At 37.7% G+C, this 24,139-nt stretch overlaps 1 protein-coding gene across 5 annotated transcripts in view; it reads left to right on the top strand.

Annotated features, from left to right (window-relative positions):
- TMEM45A (transmembrane protein 45A) overlaps positions 1–24,139 on the top strand; it is a 78,085-nt gene that overhangs the window by 52,616 nt on the left and 1,330 nt on the right. Inside the window, exons 1-7 of one of the 5 annotated variants that reach the window (XM_077774911.1) lie at positions 2,924–3,085; positions 5,819–5,903; positions 8,957–9,148; positions 10,944–11,156; positions 12,535–12,719; positions 19,930–20,075; positions 21,678–23,343. In XM_077774911.1, the coding sequence (XP_077631037.1) occupies positions 8,959–9,148; positions 10,944–11,156; positions 12,535–12,719; positions 19,930–20,075; positions 21,678–21,849 (906 nt within the window). In that variant the 5' untranslated portion in view covers positions 2,924–3,085; positions 5,819–5,903; positions 8,957–8,958 and the 3' untranslated portion in view covers positions 21,850–23,343. Of the gene's footprint in view, positions 1–2,923; positions 3,086–5,818; positions 5,904–8,956; positions 9,149–10,943; positions 11,157–12,534; positions 12,720–19,929; positions 20,076–21,677; positions 23,344–24,139 lie in introns of those variants that run through there. The other 4 variants (XM_077774912.1, XM_077774909.1, XM_077774910.1 and 1 more) reach the window with 4 other exon arrangements.

Raw genomic sequence — 24,139 nt, 5'->3', positions numbered from 1 at the left:
TGTAGGGGTTCCAGTTGTATTTTTTATCGTCTTCTACTCCTATGGTAGGAGTGGCTTTCCTATTTCCTGTAAGTTTCTGCTGTTTCTTATGTCTAGAGTGCTCTTTCCTTTCAGTCCCAATTTCAAAATCCTACTCATTCTTAAAAGTCCAGCTCAAATCGTCCAGGATCTTGTCATAGGCCTTTCTCACTCCTCTAAATCAAATGAAGGGACTCAGCATACCCCTAGTGTTTTATTCCTTTGCCATAAATTTTGGGTCAAAACTTGGTATCATAGTCATGTGTCATTGTCTTCTTCGTTCTTCAAACTGTAAACATGTATATGTTGCTGTTGTAGACAGAATAATGTCCCCACTCCACCACATTCTAATTCCTGGAACATGTGAATATATTACATGGCAGAAAGAATTTTTCAGGGGGGATGAAGTTAGTGATCTTGAGATGAGGAGATTATTCTGGCAGGACAGTCTAATCACCTGGGTTTCTAAAACTGGAGGACATTTGCCACTTGAGTTGTGGCACTTGTAGCCCCTTGAAAAATATACTTGCTCACCATAGAGTCTTCTATAACCTGAACAGATGTACGTGTACGTGTTAGATGTACGTGAAGTATGCAGTCATTGTTCATTGACTTGAATTGTAAATAGAATGTTTTCTTTAGGTTCTTACCATATCACTGATACTTATCTCTAGCATGTAGATCTTTGTCAAATGAGGTCATCGCAGACTACTTAGATTAGTTTTCATTTTGGTTGGCATCCTTGTGCACTCTGACTCCAATAGTGCTAAATATTCAGGCTACGTGCAAAGCTTCATTTCCTTTACATGTGCTGGCAACTCAGTGGTAGAAAGTTCCAGAAGGAGAAACCCTTTCCTTACAGTGTTTAACCTAGTCAGAGGTACTCAATGAGCACTGATGGAGTCATTTGGAAATCATTTCTAGTCTTTGCCTTTATTTAGGGAAACAGTATGAGATTTGGAATGAGATATATAAGGACCTTGGAATCCTGGCTCTGGCCTTTACTCCTCTATGACTTATAGTAGGTTATTAAATCTCTTGGAATTTCAGTTTCCTCACACCTATGGTGGAAATAATAATACTTCCTTGAGTTGTCTTAAGGAAAGAATAACCAGATGCATGAGGAGTTATTAGCACATAGTGGATGTTCCATGAATGCTAGCTTTCTTCCCATCTCAGGTGTACCACTACTAACAGAAACAGTCCAGGCTTCTATTTATTTTGAAGAGTTTATTGTAGGCAGGTGATGCAGCATGACATTTGTTTTTACTTTCTGTTTATTTGTTTTATTTTTTAATGCATATGTCTTTGGATTGGCTCACCCTGAGTCATTTTTTAAAATGTAAAGTTCTGTTGACATTCTGGATTATTGGTTAAGAATAGCCCATTTGAGGGGTGCCTTGGTGGCTCAGTCAGTTAAGCAGCCAACTTTGGCTCAGGTCATGATCTCGTGGTCCGTGGGTTCGACCCCCACGTCAGGCTCTGTGCTGACAGCTCAGAGCCTGGAGCCTGTTTCAGATTCTGTGTCTCCCTCTCTCTCTGCCCCTCCTCAGCTTGTGCTCTGTCTCTCTCTGTCTCAAAAATATGTAAATGTTAAAAAATTTAAAAAAAAAAAGAATAGCCCATTTGACATGGGTGACTTTGATATTTAAAGACTGACAGGGGTATGAGTGTAAGAGGCTGGAGTGTAAAAGTGATCAAAACAAAATAAAATACCTTAATAATACATGATAAAATAAAATAAAATAGAATGACAGCACTCTAGAATGGTTATTATCTTCTCCTGGAGCCAAATTATCATTCTGGCCTTGGAAGCAGCTATTGAGCAACTTGCCTCTGCTGGATATGAAGCCTGATGTGAGAAAACACATTAGGGCTTATGATGCTGATGAGGGACAAATGACCCTGGTGTATGGTGATAGGGAGGTCACATTTAAATCTCAATGTCTTGGAATCATTCTGCGTGTCTCTAAGCCTTGGTTCTCAAAACGCAAGAATATAAAAAATTAACTGATGAGTGCTTACTAAAAATTCACACTTATGGTCCTCCCCCTGATGATTGATTCAGTAGATCTGAAGTGGGTCCCAAGAACCTGCATTTAATTAACTACACTAGCTGTTTTTGACACTGGTTGCCACCCAAGTTAGTTTTTCAAGGTGGTGGGGTTTCAGGCAGCAGCTCATCATTCATTGGCTATTTATTGAGTGTTAATTAGGTACAAAGCATTATAGAGGATGTGGCCCTTGCTCACCATGGGTTTATCACTGAGAGGCTAAATAAGACTTGTATACAGACAGGATAACAGCTGCTGGCTCTTTTGTTTAAAGTCAAACTGCTGCTTGCTTCTTCTTTGTTTCCATTTCACTCTATATAAGCCTCACAGAATGATTTATGGACTTGTTTCTCTCCCAGTTTGTGTATTTCTTGAGGGCAAGTAAGCTTCACTGATGACCAACAGCAATTTTGTTCCATCATCTTTTCTTATTCTTATAACTTTGGTTTTGGTTATAACTCCAACCCTTATTCTTATAACTTTGGTTTTGGTTATAATTGCCCTTGTGACAATCTCTTGCTTGAGGCACTGCATGTTAGGAAATGGTTTGTCTTCATAGGACTTATTGGACATGCTCTCTTATGTTACTGCTACCATACCATTCTCCTTGTCTTCTGTCCATCCTGATGACCTAGAAGAGATAGCAAAGATCACACATGCTCCATTGGCTTTGGTTCTTACAGCAGGGAACACACGTCTGAGGCTAGTGGGCATGTGAGTGGGTGGCAAGTGAGTCTTATTGGGAACTACTTTGTGTCACAATGTTTGGACAGGAAGTAGGATTTCAAAAGGGTGTGACCCCAAGACTTACATTAATGCAAGCATTGTGACATATTCTGAAGGTTTATCTGCTGCCTTCATGCTGGAAAACATAAACACATTGGTTTAGTCTCTAAGGAGGAAGAGTAGGTTTAGACTGGTCACTATCTGCTTTTCCTCCTTGAGGCTGGAACCACTATAAATTCTCGAGGGAAGAGAATTGAGCTGGACCTCACATTGAGGAAAGTGTAAAGGTAAGGATAATTCAACTAAGAAAACTCATTTGAAATAGTTGAAATTTCATATGGAATAATAGAGAGCTGTAGAGCTACAAATGCCTGTACACACTTTGCTTTAAGTGTTAAAGCAAATGGTAAAGCAAAGTTCAAGATATAGTTCAGATTGGTTTAGTGTATTGTGATTTACAAATGTACCTTGAAATGAATCACAAATTAAGATTTAGGAATACTATATTTTGCTGGTGGTTCAAGATGAAATTTTACTTTTCCCCAATGGTATTCATTTTATATTGAGGTTAGTATTTGGTTGAGATTCCTCTAAGAAAACTGTAGAATTTCATTCTGTGAGCTATTTTGAGTTCTCTCCTCTTTCTGTGCACAGAAAGTTGATTGGTCTGTGATTTTTGGGGCTGTAACACTGGGAATTAACATTTGACACCTAAGTTAGATCTTGGGATTTGTCCAATATTATCTCTTAGTGCTAGAGTTTAAAAATATTTCCCTTTAGGGTGGCAAGTGAATGTGTAAGTTTGGGGCACAGTGAGAGAAAAAGAGGCCAAAAAGCGTGTTGGGAGTCATTGCTTGTTATTAGCCCAGAGGATGATGTTTGGTTGTCATTAGGAACAGAGTTTTGTTTTCTATTTGTTTGTTTGTTCATTTGTTTTGTTTTGTTTTTTCTTTCGGAGGGAGGAGAAGTATGAATTTTTAGGATGAATTGCAGCTGGGAACCAGTGATTGAATCTTGCTGCCCACCACTTTAGGCCTGGACAAACTACTTTCTCCATGGGATTATAAGTGGCAAGATCAGGCAGGGAGGATATTGAGGAAGAGCCTTTTTGTTTCCTATTCTGGTGATTCCCCTGAGGTTTCTGCTGGTTGTCTGACAAGTATGATTTGTTTGTGAATGAGAAAAGCCCTGTGTTTTCCTTCCAAGGGGGATGTGTCTGATCTTTGGATTTAAACGGAATCAAACTCTGGACTACTTGGCTTTCACACACAGTAAATTGCAATTTCAGGTGATAGTAAAACAGAGAACAAAAGATATATTTATGGATAATGGTGTTCTAGGAGATCACAGTGAAGTGATATTTGAGGATTTGAGCAGTTTTTTCTCCCTACAATGGAAGTGAAGTAAAATGAATACTGTTTTCATTGACAGGAGCAACTTGGTCTGTTGAGTGTGAGCAAGCCTGCTTTGACTTCTTTTTGTTTGAGGTTTCTTTTTTTAATGTTTGTTTTTTTATTTTGAGAGACAGTGCAAGCAGGGAAGGTGCAGAAAGAGAGAGAGAGAGAGAGAAACCGAAGCAGGCTCTGCATTGTTAGTGTAGAGTGTGACATGGGGCTTGATGTGGAGCTTGATCTTATGAACCTCAAGATCATGACCTGAACTGAAATCAAGAGTCAGACACTTAACTGACTGAGCTGCCCAGGCACCCCTTGTCTGAGCTTTTTTTTTTTTTTTTTTAAACAAAGAACCATTGAACCATCACATTGTTTTGGATTAAAAGGCTAAAGATACAGAAGTTCTAACCCTGAGGAAGGGGCAATGCCTCATTTCTTCCCTACCCTGACCACCTCATATCCCTCTTCAAAAACCATCTACTTCTCATTGCCATCCTATTACATCCCAGTGACTGTGCTGACATATATTGGTTTACTCAGCTTTTGGGGCAGTGGGAACCTATTATAATGATGGTTATGGAGGTAGATCAGGAAAATTATTTGGCCAGAGCCACATATTGAAGAAGGGCCCCAAATTTAAATTTTCATGTTATCTCCAACATTGGCAATATATTATGCATGCACGTTGAAGGTATTGGTTAGGTAACTCTAAACATTGAAAAGCAACCATGGTTTCTATAACTCTGTTTCGGCATTTTCTTCCTTTTAAAATCTATCAGGTTCAGGGCATCAAAAAATGGAGGGTAGTCCAAGTTCTATCCTCTGAGAGGCCTCAGTTGCCCACTGGACAGACTCTCATATTGATGGACATAGAGGCTTATGAAGAGGACAGATCTTCAATAACTAATCACACAAAGAATTCATTTAAAATAAGAAATGTACCTTGAAAAGGTATAGGAGGCCTTATCCTGTTTGAGCCATCAGAGAGGATTTCCCCAAGCAGATAAAATTGAAAGAGCAAGAGGAGTCAGTCAGATTTGAGGCAGGGGTCAGTTGATGCAAGATAGTACAAGCAATAGGTCTTAATAACCTATTAATTTTCAGAGACATAGGTGGACTCTAGGATGGTTTTCGTATTTTGAGTTTGGACAAGTGAGTGAATGGTGGTGGCGTTAACAAAGCAAGTGACTGGGGGAAAATTATTTTCTGGTAGTGGGTGGGTAGATAAGATGATTAGTTCAATTTGTGGGTGTTTGAGTGTGAGTGAGCTTTGAGACATCAGAATAGAGATGTTTCATAAATATATGATCATATATTATAAGAAGGGCTTAGTTACTCTTGTTAATTTAGAACTTAATAGTGTATAAGATGCTGTCCAGGTTCAATGGGTGAGTAGAAAGAATATATTTGTGGTCCCTGCTTTCAAGAAGCATATTCTTTAAATGTAGTCAAGGAATTAAATAACCACAAAGGATTCTAGGAACCCTCTAAGACAGCAGCAGGAGAAATGTTATAAGCAATACACAAACGATTGCCAAGAGAATTATATAGATGCTTGTTGCTTTACAGCATTTAGTATCCAAGTAGAATTTCTCATTTGATTTTACTTTTGTTCTACTTTGGTAGTGTGGGCTCGGTTGAGGATGACATGATCTTGTTTAATACCACTGTGGATTATTTGCTTTGGAGTAGCTCATTTTAATTTTAGGAGGTAGGTACTATTACATTTGTATCATTTTATGGAAGAGGAAACAGGTACTGGAAAGTTAAATAACTTGCCCAAGTCATGTAGCTAGTAAGTAGTAAAGTTGGGATTCAGATCTAGTCAGTCTGAATCCAAAGCCCCTTCTCGTTTTAAAAATGCTATTTTTTTCACTAAACATATCCCCTATCACTTAAGTTATTTAAAAACTGTTGGTGGCTGCAAATTTTTTTAAGCATTCTCCTGATTTTAGACGTATGTATGTTGTAAATGGTGCCTGTATCTTTAGGATAACTTCTTTTTTTTTTTTTTATTATAATTGAGCGGCTTTCAATCTTTTTTTTTTTAATATTTTTATTTATTTCTAGGAGAGAGAGAGACAGCATGAGCAGGGGAGGGTCAGAGAGAGAGGGAGATACAGACTCTGAAATAGGCTCCAGGCTCTGAGCTGGCAGTCAGCACAGAGCCCGACGCAGGGCTCGAACCCACGAACCGCGAGATCATGACCTAAGCGAAAGTCGGACGCTCAACCGACTAAGCCACCCAGGCGCCCCTAGGATAACTTCTTGAAATGGGTTTCCTGTACCAAGGAATATAAAACCTTTAAGTCTTCTTAAAACATATAACAAATAACAAATAAACATATAACATAAAACAAATAACAAATTCTTCTGCAGAAAAGTACAAATAATTTACAGTCTGGATGTATTTTTCAATCCACATAAAAGTATTTTTTTCAATCCTACATGGCTGAATAAGTCAAGACAATCAGGAGAATTCAGTAATGCTGCTAAAGATGGTGTTTAGGATAATGAATCACAGGATGTTCTAGCAGAAGGGAACTCCAGGTGTCATCTAGGCCACCTCCTTCTTTATTATGAGCCAAGGCTCAGAGAGGTTAAGGGACACTCACCAAACCACACCACTAATTAGAGTCAGAGTTAGGACAAGAATGAGTAGTTAGCATTATATGATATACAGTTGACCTTGAACAATGTGAGGGTTAAGAGCACCAACCCCCTGCACAGTTGAAAATCCCTCGTCTCCCCCAAAACTGAACTACTAATAGCCTACTGTTGACCAGAAGCCTTACTGATAATATAAACAGTCAACTAACACATATTTTGTATGCTATATATATACTATATATTCTATTATTACAATAAAGTAGGCCAGAGGAAAGAAAATGTTATTAAGAAAATTATGAGAAAGAGAAAAATGCATTTATAGTACTGTGCTGTAAAAAAAAAAATGTGCATATAAATGGACCCAAGCTGTTAAACTCTGTGTTGTTCAAGAGTCAACTATATTGAGTTAGAGTCTCTTCGATGGTTTAGATGATTCAGGGGTGTGCAAAATACCCATCTGGGGTCTTGACTAGAAATTTAAGAGACTCTGATTGTTGGAGTCAGGTCCAGAGTTCCCCCTTGAAACTTCACAGTTGTGTCAGAAGGATATGGAAGTAACCCAAAGGGCTCTTGCCTGAATTGAGATGCCTATTACCCACTCAAGGAGATAAAGTACTCTGTTGGGCCAGGGGAAACCTGAAATCTCCTTTCATTAGTTCTCCCGCATCTGGCCTACTGTCAGATTCATAAAGACGATTCTAAACTCTCTCTCTGTTATTCTGTTGCTGGTACAATGGATTTCAAAAAAAGACTGCTTACATAATTCAAGACTGATCTTCTATAGCATTGACAAAAACCGGAGGATATTTCTGTTTATTATTTGCTGCATTTTGTAAACAGAATTTACAATTTGACTTGCCTTAGTATCCATCTGGATAGGCTGAGTTAAGCTATTAAGCCTCAAAGCTTCAATAACTTAGCAGAATTAAGGGTTGTTTCTGGAAAAAAACTGAAACAAGCTTGTTGGTCATCTGCTATGTTGCAGATATGCCATGCCAGGGTTGCCAAAGCAGGAGAAAGGAGAGTTAAAGACTCTTAACTCACTCAGCCTGGAAATGACAAATGCCATAGTCCATTGACCACAACTAGAAGCAGTTTTTTAAAAAAATGTTAACATTTATTCATTTTTTAGAGATGGAGAGGGACAGAGCATGAGTGGGGGAGGGGCAGAGAGAGAGGGAAACACAGAATTCGAAGCAGGCTCCAGGCTCTGAGCTGTCAGCACAGAGGCTGATGTGGGGTTTGAACCCACAGACTGAGATCACCACCCAAGCTGATGTCGGACGCTTAACTGACTGAGCCACCCGGGCGCCCCTAGAAGCATGGTTTTGATTCAACTGGAGGAGAGTCTGGGAGGAACACATGGATATTTGATGAACACTAATGGTCTCTTTCAAATACTTGATGCTTGATACTTTGAAATTACTTACTTAAAAAAATTATAGGCAATTTTATATAATTTCAAGTTTTAAACATATAGGTAAAACATTCATATTACTTTCCTCCAAATATGCTTCAAGTGTAACTATATAGTGTAGCACATGCTTTTTTTTAGTTTATTTATTTATTTTGGGGGTGAGTGCAGAAGGACAGAGAGGGAGAGAAAGAGTCCTAAGCAGGCTCCGTGCCATCAGCGCAGAGCCCAATGTCAGGCTCAAACTCAGGAACCATGAGATCATGACCAGAGCTGAAATCAAGAGTTGAATGTTTAACTGACTGAGCCACCTGGCTGCCCCGCGTGCTATTTTTTAAGAAATCCTTTTGAGTTCCCTATTAAAAACAACAAAACTCTTGCTTGATAGTTGTGCGATTTGGGCAAGTCGCTTAACTCTCTAAATCTGTATCCCAGTTGAAAATGAGATAATAATTATCATTCGTGGGTATGTTGTAAAAATTAGGGTAGAGATTGCATGCTAAACACTTGACACCGTGCCTAGCACAAAATATAAGTGTTCCATGAATATAGATTTTCTTTTTGTTGGTATTGTTGATATTGCAGTGAACCTACTACTGTTGACAGTAATACTGAATCCTCTGACTCAGTGGTGTATCTATAATCATCTGAAAGTCATGTATTTTATGAGAACAAGCGATGTTTTGGTCAAGTTCTGGAAACAAAGTGTCTTCATCTTCTATATGTTCTCATCTTGGCAGACATGGGGAGTTTCAGAGGTCATGCCCTCCCCGGAACCTTCTTCATTATCATCGGTATTTGGTGGACCATAAAGTACGCTCTGAAGTATGCCTGCAAAAAGCACAAACGGACTTCCTACCTTGGTTCCAAAACATTATTCCATCGAATAGAAGTTGTGGAGGGAATTGTAATAGTGTGCATGGCTTTAACTGGTGAGTGGACCATTTCTGTGTTCTGTTTTCTCCTTTTGGGTATTTCTACACACAAAGAGAAAATTAAACATCAAATTAAAAAATTGCTAAAATGATTTTTTATTAAAAAATATCCCTGAACACATATTCTAATTATAATTTCTATCTGATATAATTTGTTAGAAGGTTTATTCGTGTTTATACAAAGGCCTATTCCTTAATGAGTTGGTCATAGTAATTAACTTGCCTGCCCACTCAAGGTGAATTTCCTCATAGAATTAGTTGGAACCTCTGAAATTATTTTATTTTACTTTATTTATTTTCTTTTATTTCGTTTCATTTCATTTTATGAGAAAGAGAGCACGAGCAGGGGAAAAGGGCAAGGGGGGAGGAAGGAAGGAGGAGAGAGAAAGAGAGAGAAAGAGAGAGAGAGAGAGAAGATCTTAAGCAGGCTCCACACTCAGCACAGAGCCTGATGTGGGGCTTGATCCCATAATACTGAAATCATGATCTGAGCCAGAATCAAACCAGGTACCCCTGAAATGATTTTATATCATTTATTCTGAAGCCTGAAAGAATAAAATTTATCAGAAAATCAGAAACCATTTTTCATTTTTTTTTAAATTTTATTTATGTCTAGGAGAGAGAGAGAGACAGCGTGAGCAAGGGAGGGTCAGAGAGAGAGGGTGATACAGACTCTGAAATACGCTCCAGACTCTGAGCTGGCTGTTAGCACAGAGCCCGACGTGGGGCCTGAACCCACAAACCGCGAGATCATGACCTAAGCGAAAGTCGGACGCTTAACCGACTAAGCCACCCAGGCGCCCCTCAGAAACCATTTTTCAAAATGACACAAAAATAATCAAGTGATTATGGGAAAGCTTCAACATAAGTTGTTGCTGTTGGACTGTACAGAGAGGTCAGGCTGAAGAAAACCTTGCTTCATGCACTTTCATCCTTTTTTGTGTGTTTCCTAAATTGAAAAGGGACGTTAGGCCAGATGAATTCTAAGGTCTTTCCATTGATTATAAGATTCTGTGAACATTTTCTGTGGTTTTAGAATTCCACTGCAGCTTCTCCTTTGTGAAAGGCATAACGTTCTCATTTTCCTTTGGATTTCTTCATGCTTTATTCATGGCACTAGGTCTTTTCTATGGCCATCAAATTATAGAGCAACCATTTCCAAAGAGGAGAATTGCGATGTCAAAGTCCATAGGTTAACACATAACATAGCATCTTTAGGAAAGTTTAACTATATGTGTAAGAGACTAGACCATGTGCTATAATCAGTCTGTGTTTTGTCATTTATCCTTAATTGGGGAAAAGCTGAACTCCAGTATTTTTATTCTGAGCCAAGCACAACTCCCCACTTAGTGGCAGCTACCCAAAGATGTAACATGTATCAGAAGGAAGTAGTTGGCCTTTGTAGGACTGAGTTCACAAATCCAAACCCCACATCGTTCAGGACTTATCTAATCATTAGGTGAAAACAGGAACTAAGACCGTCAGTGGAACTGATCATGGAACTAAGTGGAACTGAAATGATTGGCTTTGAAGATCTGAAATAAACAGCTGTTTGACTAAATTGGTTATCTTTGGCTACAAATTGATCATCCAAGCCAGTTTTTGAACCTCTAAAACCAGCCTAAAGCTGGTTTCCTAACAGTGCTTAGCAGTTAGGAAAAAAACCAGAAAGAATAATCAGCATCATAAAAGGACAATTTAACTAAGCCAATGGGCTTTGCTCTTGTATCTTCCTGCTTTCTCTGTGAAGTTATGGGGAGGGTTGCTAAAACTGTGATATGTTCCTTTGCAGGCACGCTTGGAGAGCAGTTTGTTGATGGAGGCCCCCACTTGTCCTTATATAACTATAAAGAGGGCCAGTGGGTCCAACTCCTGAGCTGGCATCATTCCACCATGTATTTCTTCTTCGGGCTGGTGGGTGTGGTGAACATCTTACGTTTAATCACCAATTCGCTTCCCATCTCCTTAACCAAATTGCTGTTGTCAAATGCCTTATTTGTGGAGGGTAAGTATAAGTGAGTACTTTCCCGTACCTTTCACTATCATTGGACATTTATCTAGCCCTAAAGAAACAATAACATTCCTTTAGTGTCCTGGTACCGCCTTGATCAATTGGGCCATCTGTTTGGGCCATGGTGAGATAGTCAGATGTCCTACGCTGGATGTCAAGAATTTTCCTTCCTTCCTGACTCAAATAGCACAGTAGGACAAGCACAATCATTCAGTGTGCTTTATTCACATTTTATGTCATTCTTAAAGAACACCTACCATGGTTATTTATCTCTAGGTTTTCCTGGAGGCTATCATTATTTCCATTTTTAACAAATGAAACTGAACTTAAGTAAAGCGTGAATATCCTGAAGTAAGGGGACCACTCACAGCAACCTGCTAACCTTACTAATTAGCTTTTTTCATATTGGTACAGTAAAACTCCACCATTACATAATAAGTAGGGTCAAAAAATCAGTCACATGCAAATAGGAGGCCTTTTTTTGAGAGATTAATGAGAAACGTTTTTTGTTCAGTTGATGTCCCTGTTACTGTGTAAGGAAACAGTGAAAACAAGTGTTTAGTGATTTGTTTTCATTTGTTATATTTATAAGAAATTGATTATAGAACTAAAAAAATCCCCAAATTATCAGGAGGCAGTAATTTCCTAACTGTCCACCTTCCTTCCCACATCTGAGCATGAGGACTTTTGCCTACCCCTCCATGAGAACAAAGGCTAACTAAAAGATGGGCTTCAACAACCAACAGCGTGATTCTCATTATCTCAGGGTGTTACCATATTTTGACTGTACATCTCTTCTTCCTCCTGAAGAATAAAGCTGAAATCTCTTCATGGGATTAAAAAACATAGGTAGTTACTACTTCTTGGGAGCTTCCAGAGCATCTTGTCATACCCATCAAAGTCCATTCTTAGGATTTGTGTATTTATTTGCTTACTCCAATGGACTGAATTCCTTAAGGCAAGGATTTGTTTAATTCATCTGTGTATTCACCCTAACTCTTGCTCCCCTGCCTCCATCACACTTATTTTTCATCCTCCTGCATAGAAGATGCTTTGAAATATAGTTAGTTGAAAATGTCATGATATGTTAGGCAAGGAAATAAAGGTTAGGAAAGGGAAAAGGAGTGTTAGATTTCCATTCTTAAGAGTTAGTGAGAACTCCAAAAATACTAGAGAGTTCCATTATTGTGGGAAGCAGAGAGTGCTTGTTATTTCGGACAGATTTGTGTATGTGTACGTGCATATATGTGCGAAAGTGTAAAATTCTGTGTGTGGGGGAATCACAGAGAGAGAGAGAAAGAAGAAAGAGAGAGATGGTGGGTGTCCCTTGGTTTCATTGAAAAAGGCAAACTATTTTTTCCTTCTCTATCAGCTTTTATCTTGTACAACCACACTCATGGCCGGGAAATGCTGGACATCTTTGTGCATCAGCTGCTGGTCCTGGCTGTCTTTGTGGCAGGCCTGATTGCCTTCTTGGAGTTCCTTTTAAGGAACAATGTCACTGTGGAGCTTCTTCGGACAACCTTTATCCTGCTCCAGGGGAGCTGGTTCTGGCAGGTGAGTTGGGGCCTCCAGTTAATGTATCTGGTGTTTGCACCTGTAATCTTCTCGCTTTGGGGGGATATTTTGCTCTGTAACCCAGAGACTTCCTTCTAATGTGCTGCCTGTAGAGAGAATGTGAGTCTTTGAGAGTTGATGTTTCTTTGAGTAGCCCAGACGTCCTGGTGGGAGTGCTAACAGAGCAGTGAGGAAGGAAGTAGGTTGTGTTCATCCTCATCACACACCTGAATGTCTAATGTAGGAATTCCGAGCCATTGCTTTTGGTTGGCAGCAGTTCCTAATACTGAACCTTCTTACTTTGTAATGAGTAATAAGCTTTAGAAATATAGGAAAGGCAGGAAAGAGAGGAAACTATTATTTATTGAGAAACATCCATTAGCCAGCCATTCTAAAGGATTTTTTACATACATTTGTTTCACTTTGTCCTCAAAGTGACCTGGAAGTTAGGTATTATCATACTCAATTTACTGATATGACTCAGTGAGACCAAGTTACTATCCCAGGCTCACAGAGTAATGCAACTAAGATCTAAATGTGGGCCTGTCTGACGCCCATGTCCTAGAGTCTTTCCATTTTACTCTGTTGACTACCTAAACTTGGTGTGTTGTCAAAAATATGTATTCCAATCAGTGAGCATACATTTTGTAAAGACTGATAAATTGTACTCTAATATGCATATGTAGATGTAAAGAAAGTCTGGGATGAAAGGGGAGTGTGGCTTAATTGGGGATGACTTCTTAAAGGAGATGTTTAGTTGCCAGAGATCAGGAACTTAGGATGATGTTACTGCAGGGATTTGAACTTCATGTGAGGAGTGATAAGAAAGCATTGGTAAGTGACAAGGAGACATCATGGTGAAAATGGGGTAGGAAAGCTGTGATATTTAAGCAAAAGTGAGAGTAGAAAGGCTGTGGGGAGCAGAGGCAGGTAAAGAATGGATATATTCAAGGGTTATTTTGAAGGAAAAATGATATAGAAGAACAAATATCCTATAATATGATGAAATTGGTGAATTTAACCAGTTTATAAATGAAAGTTGTTCTCTTATATTATCACTTTCTGAAAACCTAAATAAAGTGGTATGTAAAACACTATTATGGATTCTGTATCTTCTGATTGTAATGTTTTACCACATGTATGCATTGCCTATGCGAAAAAAAGAAAACTTTCAAAATTTTCAAAAAAGCTGATTTGTGGTCAGGATGACACAACTAGTTTATATGTCAGTGTATCTCCTCTGCTCCAGACACATAATAATGACAGATAAAATTTTAAAAATACTGTAAAAAAAAAACTAAAAGAAGAAAAAATAAATAAAAAGTTAAAAAATGACCTAGCTGCAATTAAACGACACAAACAGAAACAGGGCAAGCCACCTACCTTGTGGGCCAGACCAGAACAGCACTGTATACTGGGAGTCAAGCTGGGTGGCAGGACTGTGGGCTCCAGTGAAACCAAGAGCAAATGAAAGGGTTCCTCTCAAGGTGGGAGGTGAAGCCAGGCTCTTGGAACTCTAATTGTACTGTGTATACTTTCTATATTCCTGTTTGCTTTTCATCTTATTGTCTATTTCATAACAGTCTGCTAAAGTTGCATATAATAGTTCTAGATTTGTCAATTTCTCCTTATTTTGAGTTTTTGCTTTAATGTTATGAGGCTCTGTATTGTACTTCTCATTTTCTAGGGGTTTTTTTAAATTGAATGTTCACTTTCTTTCAGTCTTTCCTGTTTTTAAATAAATATGTCTCCAGCTATAGATTTCCTTCTACACACTACTATAGCTACCTCCCGTAAGATTTGATGTGTGGTAGCTTTCACTCTTGGGAAATTTTGAATGTTGCATTTTCCATGTGCTTTCCTCTTTAATTTATGAGTTAACTAGGAGTACACTTTTAACTGTCCAAAAATGTTATATTTATTTTTATGATTCAGTTTCAATTTAATTACTTTATAGTCATAGAATGTGTTGTCTTTGAAATGCGTTGTGTTGAGGCTTCCTTTGGAACAGCGTCAGTAGTAATAAATGTTCCATGTGTTTGAAAGAAAGTATATTCTGTCTTCGTTGAGTTCAGGATTCTACATACATTTATTAAATCAAGTTTGTTAAAGAGCTAACTATTTAAATAAAGAAAGTAGAAAGTAATAATAAAAGAAGAGACCCAAGGAAAGTAAAAAAAAAAAAAAAGGAATAATAAAGGTAAGAGCAGAATTAATGAAATTGATTAGTGTTCCATTAATCATTAATGATTCATTAAGGGTCTGAGGGAGGAAGCATTGGCTGTCATAACTGAGAATAGGCTGATCTAATGTTGTCCCTTTTGGCAGACAAATATGTCTTTTTTCATATTTTTCCAAAAGCTTTCCTAGGAAAGAGCTATGAGGTTCAAATTTTGGGGTGTAAATCTATGACTATTTAAAAATCATTTCCATCTATCAGTATGTCTAGACTAGTTTCTTTTTTTACCTGGTGGCCAGACTAAATAACATTTGGAGGCTTAAAGAAAAATGAGCATTTAATACCAATGCAAACACACACACTGACAGGAAATGAAGGCTTAGCCATAGTACCTCTTTCTATCCTCAGATGACTCCAAAACAAAAATGTCTAGAGACTTAGGTGAATTTATTATGCTTTTATTTTGATGCTTTGTGTGGTGTATGAAGGTTTATGGCCCAAACTCTCTTAAGCTAATCATATGACATTGTGATTTGCTTTTCACCGTACTTTTTCTCTCTCTACTTCTCCATAGGTAGGTAATACTAGCACATAAACAATGTATAGACATATTAGCGAATCTAGACTCTTGGGCCCATACGTAAGAAGATCTGAAATAAATGAGGCAAATGTTCATATTGTATGAGCTGGGATTTGAAAGATGGATGAAAAGCCACCAATGTGCCCAGGCTTCAGGTTTAGGATAAGTTATATTCCTTTGCTTATTTTGGTCTTACCTCTTGTATTAGTTTCTTTCCTTTTTTTAAAGTTTATTTTTATTTATTTTGAGAGGGGGCAAGAGAGGGAGCAAGCAGGGGAGGGGCAGAGAGAGAGGGAGACAGAATCCCACGCAGGCTCTGTGCTGTCAGTGCAGACTCGACATGGGGCTCAAATTCACGAACTGTGAGATTATGACCTGAGTCGAAACCAAGAGTCAGACGCTTAACCAACTGAGCCACCCAGATGCCCCAGCTCCTGTATTAGTTTCTTAGGGCTACAAAAGCAAAGTCCCAAAGACTGGATGACTTAAAACAATGGAAAGTTATTCTTTCACTGTTCTGGAGGCCAGACATCCCAAAATCAAGGTGTCAGCATGCTGGTTTCTTCTTGAGGGCCCAACGGGAGATGCTGTCCTATGCCACTGCCCTAGAGAGTTGTCAGCAATCCTTGACATTCCTAGGTTTATGACAGCATAACTGCAACCTCTGCCTCCATAGTCACACCTGTGTGTCTCTTTGTACCTGTGTCTTCACATGGCCTTCCATTATAAGGACAACAGTCATTGGATTTAGGGCCAATTCTAATCCAGTATGACCTTATCTTAACTTGATAGCATCTGAAAAGAACCTATTTCCAAATAAGGTCACATTCACAGGCACCCAGTATTGGGACATCAACATGTCCTTTTGGAGGACACAGTTCAACCCACAACAACTGCTAACCCTTACCTCTGGGAGCTATAGCAAATCACTCCCCAAGTAGAGGTAGGTGGGTGGATGGCACTGGAAGGACATTGGTGGGACAAATAGAAATTGTGGAGCTAGTCCATAGTTCATTACACTCAACTGTCCCCTAAAAAACCCTTCCTCGACACAGAATTTCTCTATTATCTTCCATTAGTTGCTGCAAAAGAAGGGCATGAAAAGCAGGGGTCAATGATATCTTCTTAGGATTATTATGAGGACTGAAGATAATTGTGAAGTTCACATTCATGAGTGAAGTTAAGGTGCCTAACACATAGTGGTACACATACCAAGTGGTACAAATGTTAACTCTCTTTCCAACTAAAGGGAATCCTTTAAAATGGGAAATGGGAACAAGTGATTAAGGCCCAAATCTTGGTTTTTCCTGATTTACTCAGACTATGTGAAATTTCATACAGAATGAAATTAAACGTTCACTCAATATTATGGATTAAATGCTTTTTTTGTTCCTGTAAGATTTCATTCATTAGAGGTGTAATCCTGGGCAAATTACAAAACCACCCAATTTTCTCATCTGGGTGATGAAGATGAGAAAATTAAAATGGGATTATAATACATCATTTCAGAACCATTGTAAGGAAAACTCCCAAACACCACAACTGACACATAGTTAGCCAATATATGGTAGACATTTGTCCAATTATCCATGTAGGTATCTTATTATTGTATTTTATTTATCTCTAGAGGCCTGACATATGTCCATCCCTCCATCCCCCCATCTGTCCATCATCTATCCAAGTCCATCTATCTATCATTTATCCACTTATCTATTTATCTATCTCTCTACCTATCATCTACCTATCTATATTCTCTATCTATCATCTTATTTTTCATTGGGAAAAAATTTACATAACATAGAATTAACCATTTTAAAGTGTATAATATGGTGCCATTTAAGTACATTCACAATATTGTGCAATTCTCACCTTTATTTAGTTCTAAAACATTTTCATCACCCCAAAAGGAAACCTTGGAATAATTCAGCAGCCATTCTCTTTCATTCTCCTCCTAACCCCTGATAACCCTAATTTGCTTTTTCTTTCTGTGGATTTACCTATCCTGGATATTTCGTGTAAACAGAATCATACAATATATGACCTTTTGTGTCTGGCTTCTTTTCCTTTAAAATAATGTTTTTAAGATTCATCTATGCTGTATGATGTATTAGTCAATCATAACTTTTTATGGCTTAATAATATTCCATTGTATAGATATACCATATTTTGTTTAATTCACCATCAGTTGATGGACATTTGGGTTGTTTTCCCAAACAACTTTTGACTATTGTGAGTAATGCTGCTATGAATATTTGTTTATAAGTTTTTGTTCGAATACTTGTTTTCAGTTCTTTTGGGTATATACTTAGGAAGAACATGTGATAATTAATTCTATATTTAGCTTTTTGAGAAACTGTCAAATTGTTTTCCACAATGACTGTACCATTTTATATTCTTATCAACAATTTATAAGGAATCCAACTTCTCCATAATTTTTCTAACACTTGTTATTATTGTTGTTATTACCATCCTAGTGGGTGTGAAGGGTTATCTCATTGTGGTTTTGATTTGCATTTCTCTAATAACAATGTTCATCATTTTTTTCATGAGTTTATTGACCATTTGTATACCTATTTTTGGAGAAATGTCTCTTCAACACCTTTGCCCATTTAAAAAATATGTATTTTTTTGTCTTGTAATTGTTGAGCTTTAGGAGGTCTTTATACATTCTAGATATTGACTCCTTATTAGATATATGATTCAGCAGTGTTTTATCCCGTGTTTTGGGCTGTCTTTTCATTTTGTTTCTTTTTTTTTAAGTTAATTTATCCATTTTGAGAGAGAGACATAGAGAGTGAGCAGGGAGAGTGAGCTCCACACTGTCAGCATGGAGCCTGATGTGGGGATGAAGCCCATGAACCATGAGATCATGGCCTGAACTGAAACCAAGAGCTGGACGCTTAACTGACTGAGCCACCCAGGAGCCCCTGTCTTTTCATTTTCTTGAAAGTGTGCTTTGACAAAAGTTTAATTTTGGTGAAGTTCAATTTATGTTTTTTTTCTTTGGTTGATTGTACTTTTAGTGTAATACCTTAGAAGTCATGACCAATCCCAGGTCATGAAGATTTCCCCCTATGTTTCTTCTAAGAGTTTTATGGTTTTACTTCTTATAGTTAGTCTTTGACCAATTTTGAATTAATTTTTGTATGTGGTGTGAGGTAAGGGTCCAAATTCATTCTTTTGTATGTGGATGTCCAGTTGTCCCAGCACCATTTGTTGAAGAGATGACTATTTACCCATTTAATGGCCTTGGCATTCCTGTCAAAATGAATTTTCTACAGACATATAGATTTATTTCTAAACCCTCAATTCTATTTCCTTGATCTATATTTTGATCATTATGTCAATACCACCCTATTTTGATTACTGCAGTTTTTGTACTAAGTTTTGAAATCAGTAAGTGTAATTCTTAGAACTTTGTAATTCTTACAACTTTGCTTTTCTTTTTTGAGCTTGTTTTGGCTATTATGGGTTCCTGGAAATTCCATATGATTTTTAGGATCAGCTTTCCATTTATGTAAAAAAATGGGATTTTGATAGGGATTGCATTGAATTTGTAGATTGCTTTGGGTGTTATTACCATCTTAACAATTTTAAATCATCCAGTCCCTGAACATGAGATGAATTTCCATTTATTTAGATCTTTGATTTCTCTCCACAATGTTTTGTAGTTTTCAATGTATAAGTCCTGAACCTCCTTGATTAAATTTATTCCTAAGTATTTTATTTTTTTCAATGCTATTATAAGTGGCATTGTTTTCTTAATTTAATTTTTGGGTTGTTCACTGCATGTGTATAGAAATACAACTGAATTTGTATGTTGATTTTGTATCCTGCAAGTATGCTGAACTCATTATTAGCTCTAGTAGTTTTTTGTGTGTGGATTCTTTAGAATTTTCTATACATAAGATTGTATCATCTGTGAATATAGATAGTTTTACGTCTTCCTTTAGGATTTGTATGCCCTTTATTTTTCTTTACTAATTTCTGGCTAGAAATTTCTAGTACAGTGTTAAATAGAAATGCTGAATCAGACACTCTCATCTCGTTGCTAACCTTAGGGGAAAAGCTTTCAGTCTTTTATCATTGAATATAATGTTAGCTGTGAGCATATATTTTAAAACCTTTTTGTATTCTAATTTTGAAATAACTGAAAATGCACAACTTAGAAACCTGGAACATTCTCTGGAAGTCCATAATCCACAGTGATGATTACTATCTATATTTTGAAAATTCATTTTCAAATGTCCTTAACATTTTTTTCCCCAAGATTATGACCTGGTAGATAATATCTGTATTACTAAAGTAGGCAGTAAAACTTATCTGTAGCATCTCAGGTAATTAGAGTTGTCTTAGTTAAGATTGATCTTGGAACAAAACATTTTGAAATGTACTATCATTGGGAATGTGGTTGATTATTTTCAATATGTGCTTTTTGTTTTAAATTACAGATTAGTTTTGTCCTGTATCCCCCCAGTGGAGGTCCTGGATGGGATTCAGTGGATCACAACAACATTATGTTTCTCAGCCTATGCTTTTGTTGGCATTACGCATTAAACCTTATCATTGTTGGAGTGATTTATGCCTTTGTTACTTGGTAAGTTAGTGACTTTTTTGTTCATGGAACTTCTGTTCCTTGGTATATGATCAATGAGACTCAAAAGTATTGAACTTAAATTCAAAGGGGGACTTCATTCTTTAGTATTCCACAAGACAGGATAATGTAGTGGAAAATTATCTGCAAACCCAGAAATTCCTCCTTGAAAGAATAATTGCTGATTTAAAGTTAGACTTGCTCAACAGTGTCTCCGCTGTGTCTCTGACCTATGACCTGTGTGTCTCCCTTCAACACGTTTCTGTGCCTTTGTGTCTTTGCATATTCTGTTTCCTTTTCCAAATGGTCCTCTCCACACCTGCAGTGAGCCCTCCATTTGCCCATATGTACGTCAATCTTCGCAATTCACATTGCATTGGTGTCACATTTTGATCAGTATTTATGTCCCATTAAATTTGAGTATGTGATTAATTTGACATTTACTCTAATATTTCTAAAAGTAAGATTCAGTTGAACAATCATGTTTCTAGAAAGACTATGATACAGTGTTTCATGATGAACAAAGAGCGATATAACAGACAGATTGATAAAACATATACTCCTAGCTCTCCTACCTATCAACTCCTATTTGACTTTGGGCAAATTATGTAGACACATTAAGTCTCAGTTTTGTTGCTTGCAAAATGAGAATAATAATAGTACCTAAATAAGAAATGTATTTAAACTGCTTAGGACTTAATAAGGGTGCTGTGGACACTGTTCTTTTTGTGTTATTTTTCTTGTTCTCCTCCTCCTTCTTCTGTATCAAAAAATGCATAAAGTATAGACCCAATTGGGAGAGATAGACGATTTAGATACAGTGAAGTTGGTGGAAATAGTAGAACAAAGCACTATGGGAGCCCAGAGGACGCTTCCTCACAATTGAGAATTAAGCTTCATCTTGAAGAATGAGAAAGAATAGAAAGAGTTGAACATGATTCCTGTCTTTAAGATAGCTGATAACAAATCACAATAGGTCTGGTTGATCCCAACTACTAGGCATGCAGACTCCACACTTAATTCTTCAGACTTCAGCACTGATCTAAATGTTCTATATCAGCAGTTTTCATTTTGGTAGCCATGAGCTACTTGATTATGTGGTTATTGAGTACATTGTGCCTAGTGCCACATTAATTCAAATTACTTTAAGTATCTGTATATGTATAGTGACTACCATATTGGACAGTATACATCTGGTAGGTTCTCTAGATTCCTAAAATAGCTGCTTTGAGGCCCAGTGGGGTCTCAGCGTCTTCAAAAACTAGCTTTCTACTCTTCTCTCCCAGGTCACTTCTTCTTATTTGTGCTTTGAGCTTCACTGCTGAAGCAGCTTTCGTGCTGGGTCTCTAGTAAGGGAACTATTTCCTTGTCTAACTACCAGATGTATCTGCTAGATGTCCCTGGAGCAAGCTAGGCTACAGGTCAGCTCATTTTGATCTGTAGTTATCTCCTTCTAGAGGCCTAAGTTCTTTGGGTACTGGGAGATTCTAGCTTCTCACTGAGTGATTTCTATTGGTCTTACTCCATTCCCCCAAAACATGTCCCTGGCTTTTAAGACTAGCTCTGCCATTGAGTAAAACTTTGCTTCTTCCTCTGTTGTTCTAGGCTGACATCTGGGCCTCATCCCCATAGGGGCTGGGCAGCCTCCAAGAATAATGGCAACATTCAAGGAGCCTCTCTAGCTCATGTCAGCTCTCTTCCATGGCCAAAAGAAGACTACTGTCTCTTCCTGTTTCAAAAGGCTTCAGACCCCCCTTATCCACTTACAGTTTTCTAGAAACCAGAAACTCCATATTTATTTTTTCAATACCCCCCACCACCAGACACCTTTATCATTTGTGAACACTTAGTCCCCTCTACCTGGCATATCCAAATCAAATGCCATCTCTTCTGTGAAAACTTCTGTGATAATTCTAGCCCTCATCTCCCTTCGTGAGTTTGTGTAGTACTTTAGTTGCTACTACTCATTTTAGCAAATGTGATCTATCTTCACTATTAGCTCATGTCAGTCTTACCTACTAGCTAGATTGTATCACTTTAAGGAAAAGATCCTTTTCATATTTTGCATGGCTGTTGGCACGCCATCAAACATATAGTAGATACTCTTTAAATACTTACTTGCTACTTTAATAGATCTGCTCAGAGCTATGTGAATATGGACTTTATTTGTTTGGAAATCATGTTTCAGATGCTTTTCAGTTTTGCTCTCATGTTGCTCTTGGAAATGTAAGACCAAGAGCTCATGTTGTGAGGTATGTTGATATAAACTTGAGCAATAATTTACAAAATACCATGAAGATTCAGTACTGACTTTCAGTGAGATCACATGGCAGGCTAATTCACTCCTATAATTATAAGGAGTTTTGACAATCTACTTTTCAGAGTTTGACTGTGAAGTGGATTGTTCCTCAGTCACAAGTGATGGATTTTCAGGACATTATATCAGAATTTGTTTGACAAGTGCAGAGATCGCCATGGAAGCAAAATTGTTTTATGGGACCACAACCCAAATTCTCAGAAAAATGAAGTTGTACTTCCCAGTTTTCTAGAATAATGGTTCAAAGGTTGCCTCATTCATCCCTATAACCTGCAGTCCTGAATATGACAACTCATAGGAGAGACCTGTTTGGAATTTTATTAGATGTTCTATTGTTTTTCATATTTTAAACAACACTGTTTCACAGAACTATTTCAAAAGTCCCTCTCTATGGGTAGAGAAATATTGCTCAATTTCAGGTTGGTTTCCTAAGCAATAATTCAGGTGAGCCATTTCAAAGAACAAAACAGAGATGACCAAATTCCAGGCATATTATAGTTTGCCTTCTGGAAGTTTGATTTCCAGATAGACTCTAGAAGTACACCCAGAGTCTCACCTCTGCTCTTTCTCTTATTAAAAAAAAATTTTTTAATGTTTACTTATTTCTGAGAGAGAGAGCGAGTGAGCGAGCGAGCATGAGGTGGGAGAGGAGCAGAGAGAGAGGGAGACACAGAATCCAAAGCAAGTTCCAGGCTCTGAGCTGTCAGTACAGAGTCCAGCTTGGGGCTTGAACTCACAAACCATGAGATCATGACCTAAGCTGAACTTAGACGCTTAACCCCTCTGCTCTTTCTCTTATTAATTGCAGACTATCTATGGGAGCAAAAGCTCAGACACATCCTTACCTTAGTACTTTAGTTGCTAAATAATTGCAGGAACTAGCAATTATTTGCACTTTCTCTTTAGCCTTCCAGCTTTTAACCTGTCTCTAGTGGCCATTTATGCATATGCCAATACATACATAAGCCTATACATAGGCTATAGGATACAGATAGAGCCTGAACATGCTTGAGCTTCGTGACTGTTGTAACAGCAAATACAACCCAGAAAGGAGGAGTGTGAAACAGGAAGAGTCAATAGGGTCTGTGTTAACAATTAATTTGTAATAAGTAGCCATGTCTTTGTTTTATTTTTCACAAGAGCCATCAGGAATAAATCTAATTAATGAATTAACAATCCATTTCATTTACATGTACTGAGGTTGTGCAATGTAGAGATGACGGTGTGGATTTAGAAAATGACACAAACACTTTTCCAAACTTTAACTTATTTAAGACTATTAGTCTTTCATGAGAATAGTGCTTTAAAGAGCCTAGGACATTGGGAGCAACATCAATGGTCAATTAATAATCATAGTAAATTATTTTGATTGGCTTCTTTGGCTCTTGATGAGTGAATAGTTTTTGTTACTATGACTTGCTTGTTGTATTTTGGAGGAGTAAATGCTGGGCTGAACATGACTGGAGAATTAACCTCTATGAATAAATGAGTGATATGAACTCCTAGCAGATTGTTCCAAGGGCCATTGATTCACCAAATGTGTGTTGAGCCACTGTTATGTACTAGACTCTAGCTAGTAGTAGGGCACTAAATAAGGTGAGGTCTTTGCTCTTATGAAGCTTATATTTTAGTGAGACCCAGAGCACAACTAAAGTCATTGCATGTTTATAGGGGTAGGCCAGACCTTCACTGGAAGAAAAAGATAGGCAGAAAATAAGGGTAAAGATGCAAATAGGTTGGTGAAGTTTAT

This window comes from Crocuta crocuta, unplaced genomic scaffold, assembly GCF_008692635.1.
Source record: "Crocuta crocuta isolate KB4526 unplaced genomic scaffold, BGI_CrCroc_1.0 scaffold6, whole genome shotgun sequence".
NCBI classification, from domain to species: Eukaryota; Metazoa; Chordata; class Mammalia; order Carnivora; family Hyaenidae; genus Crocuta; species Crocuta crocuta.
This window is presented reverse-complemented; position numbering and strand designations above follow the sequence as displayed.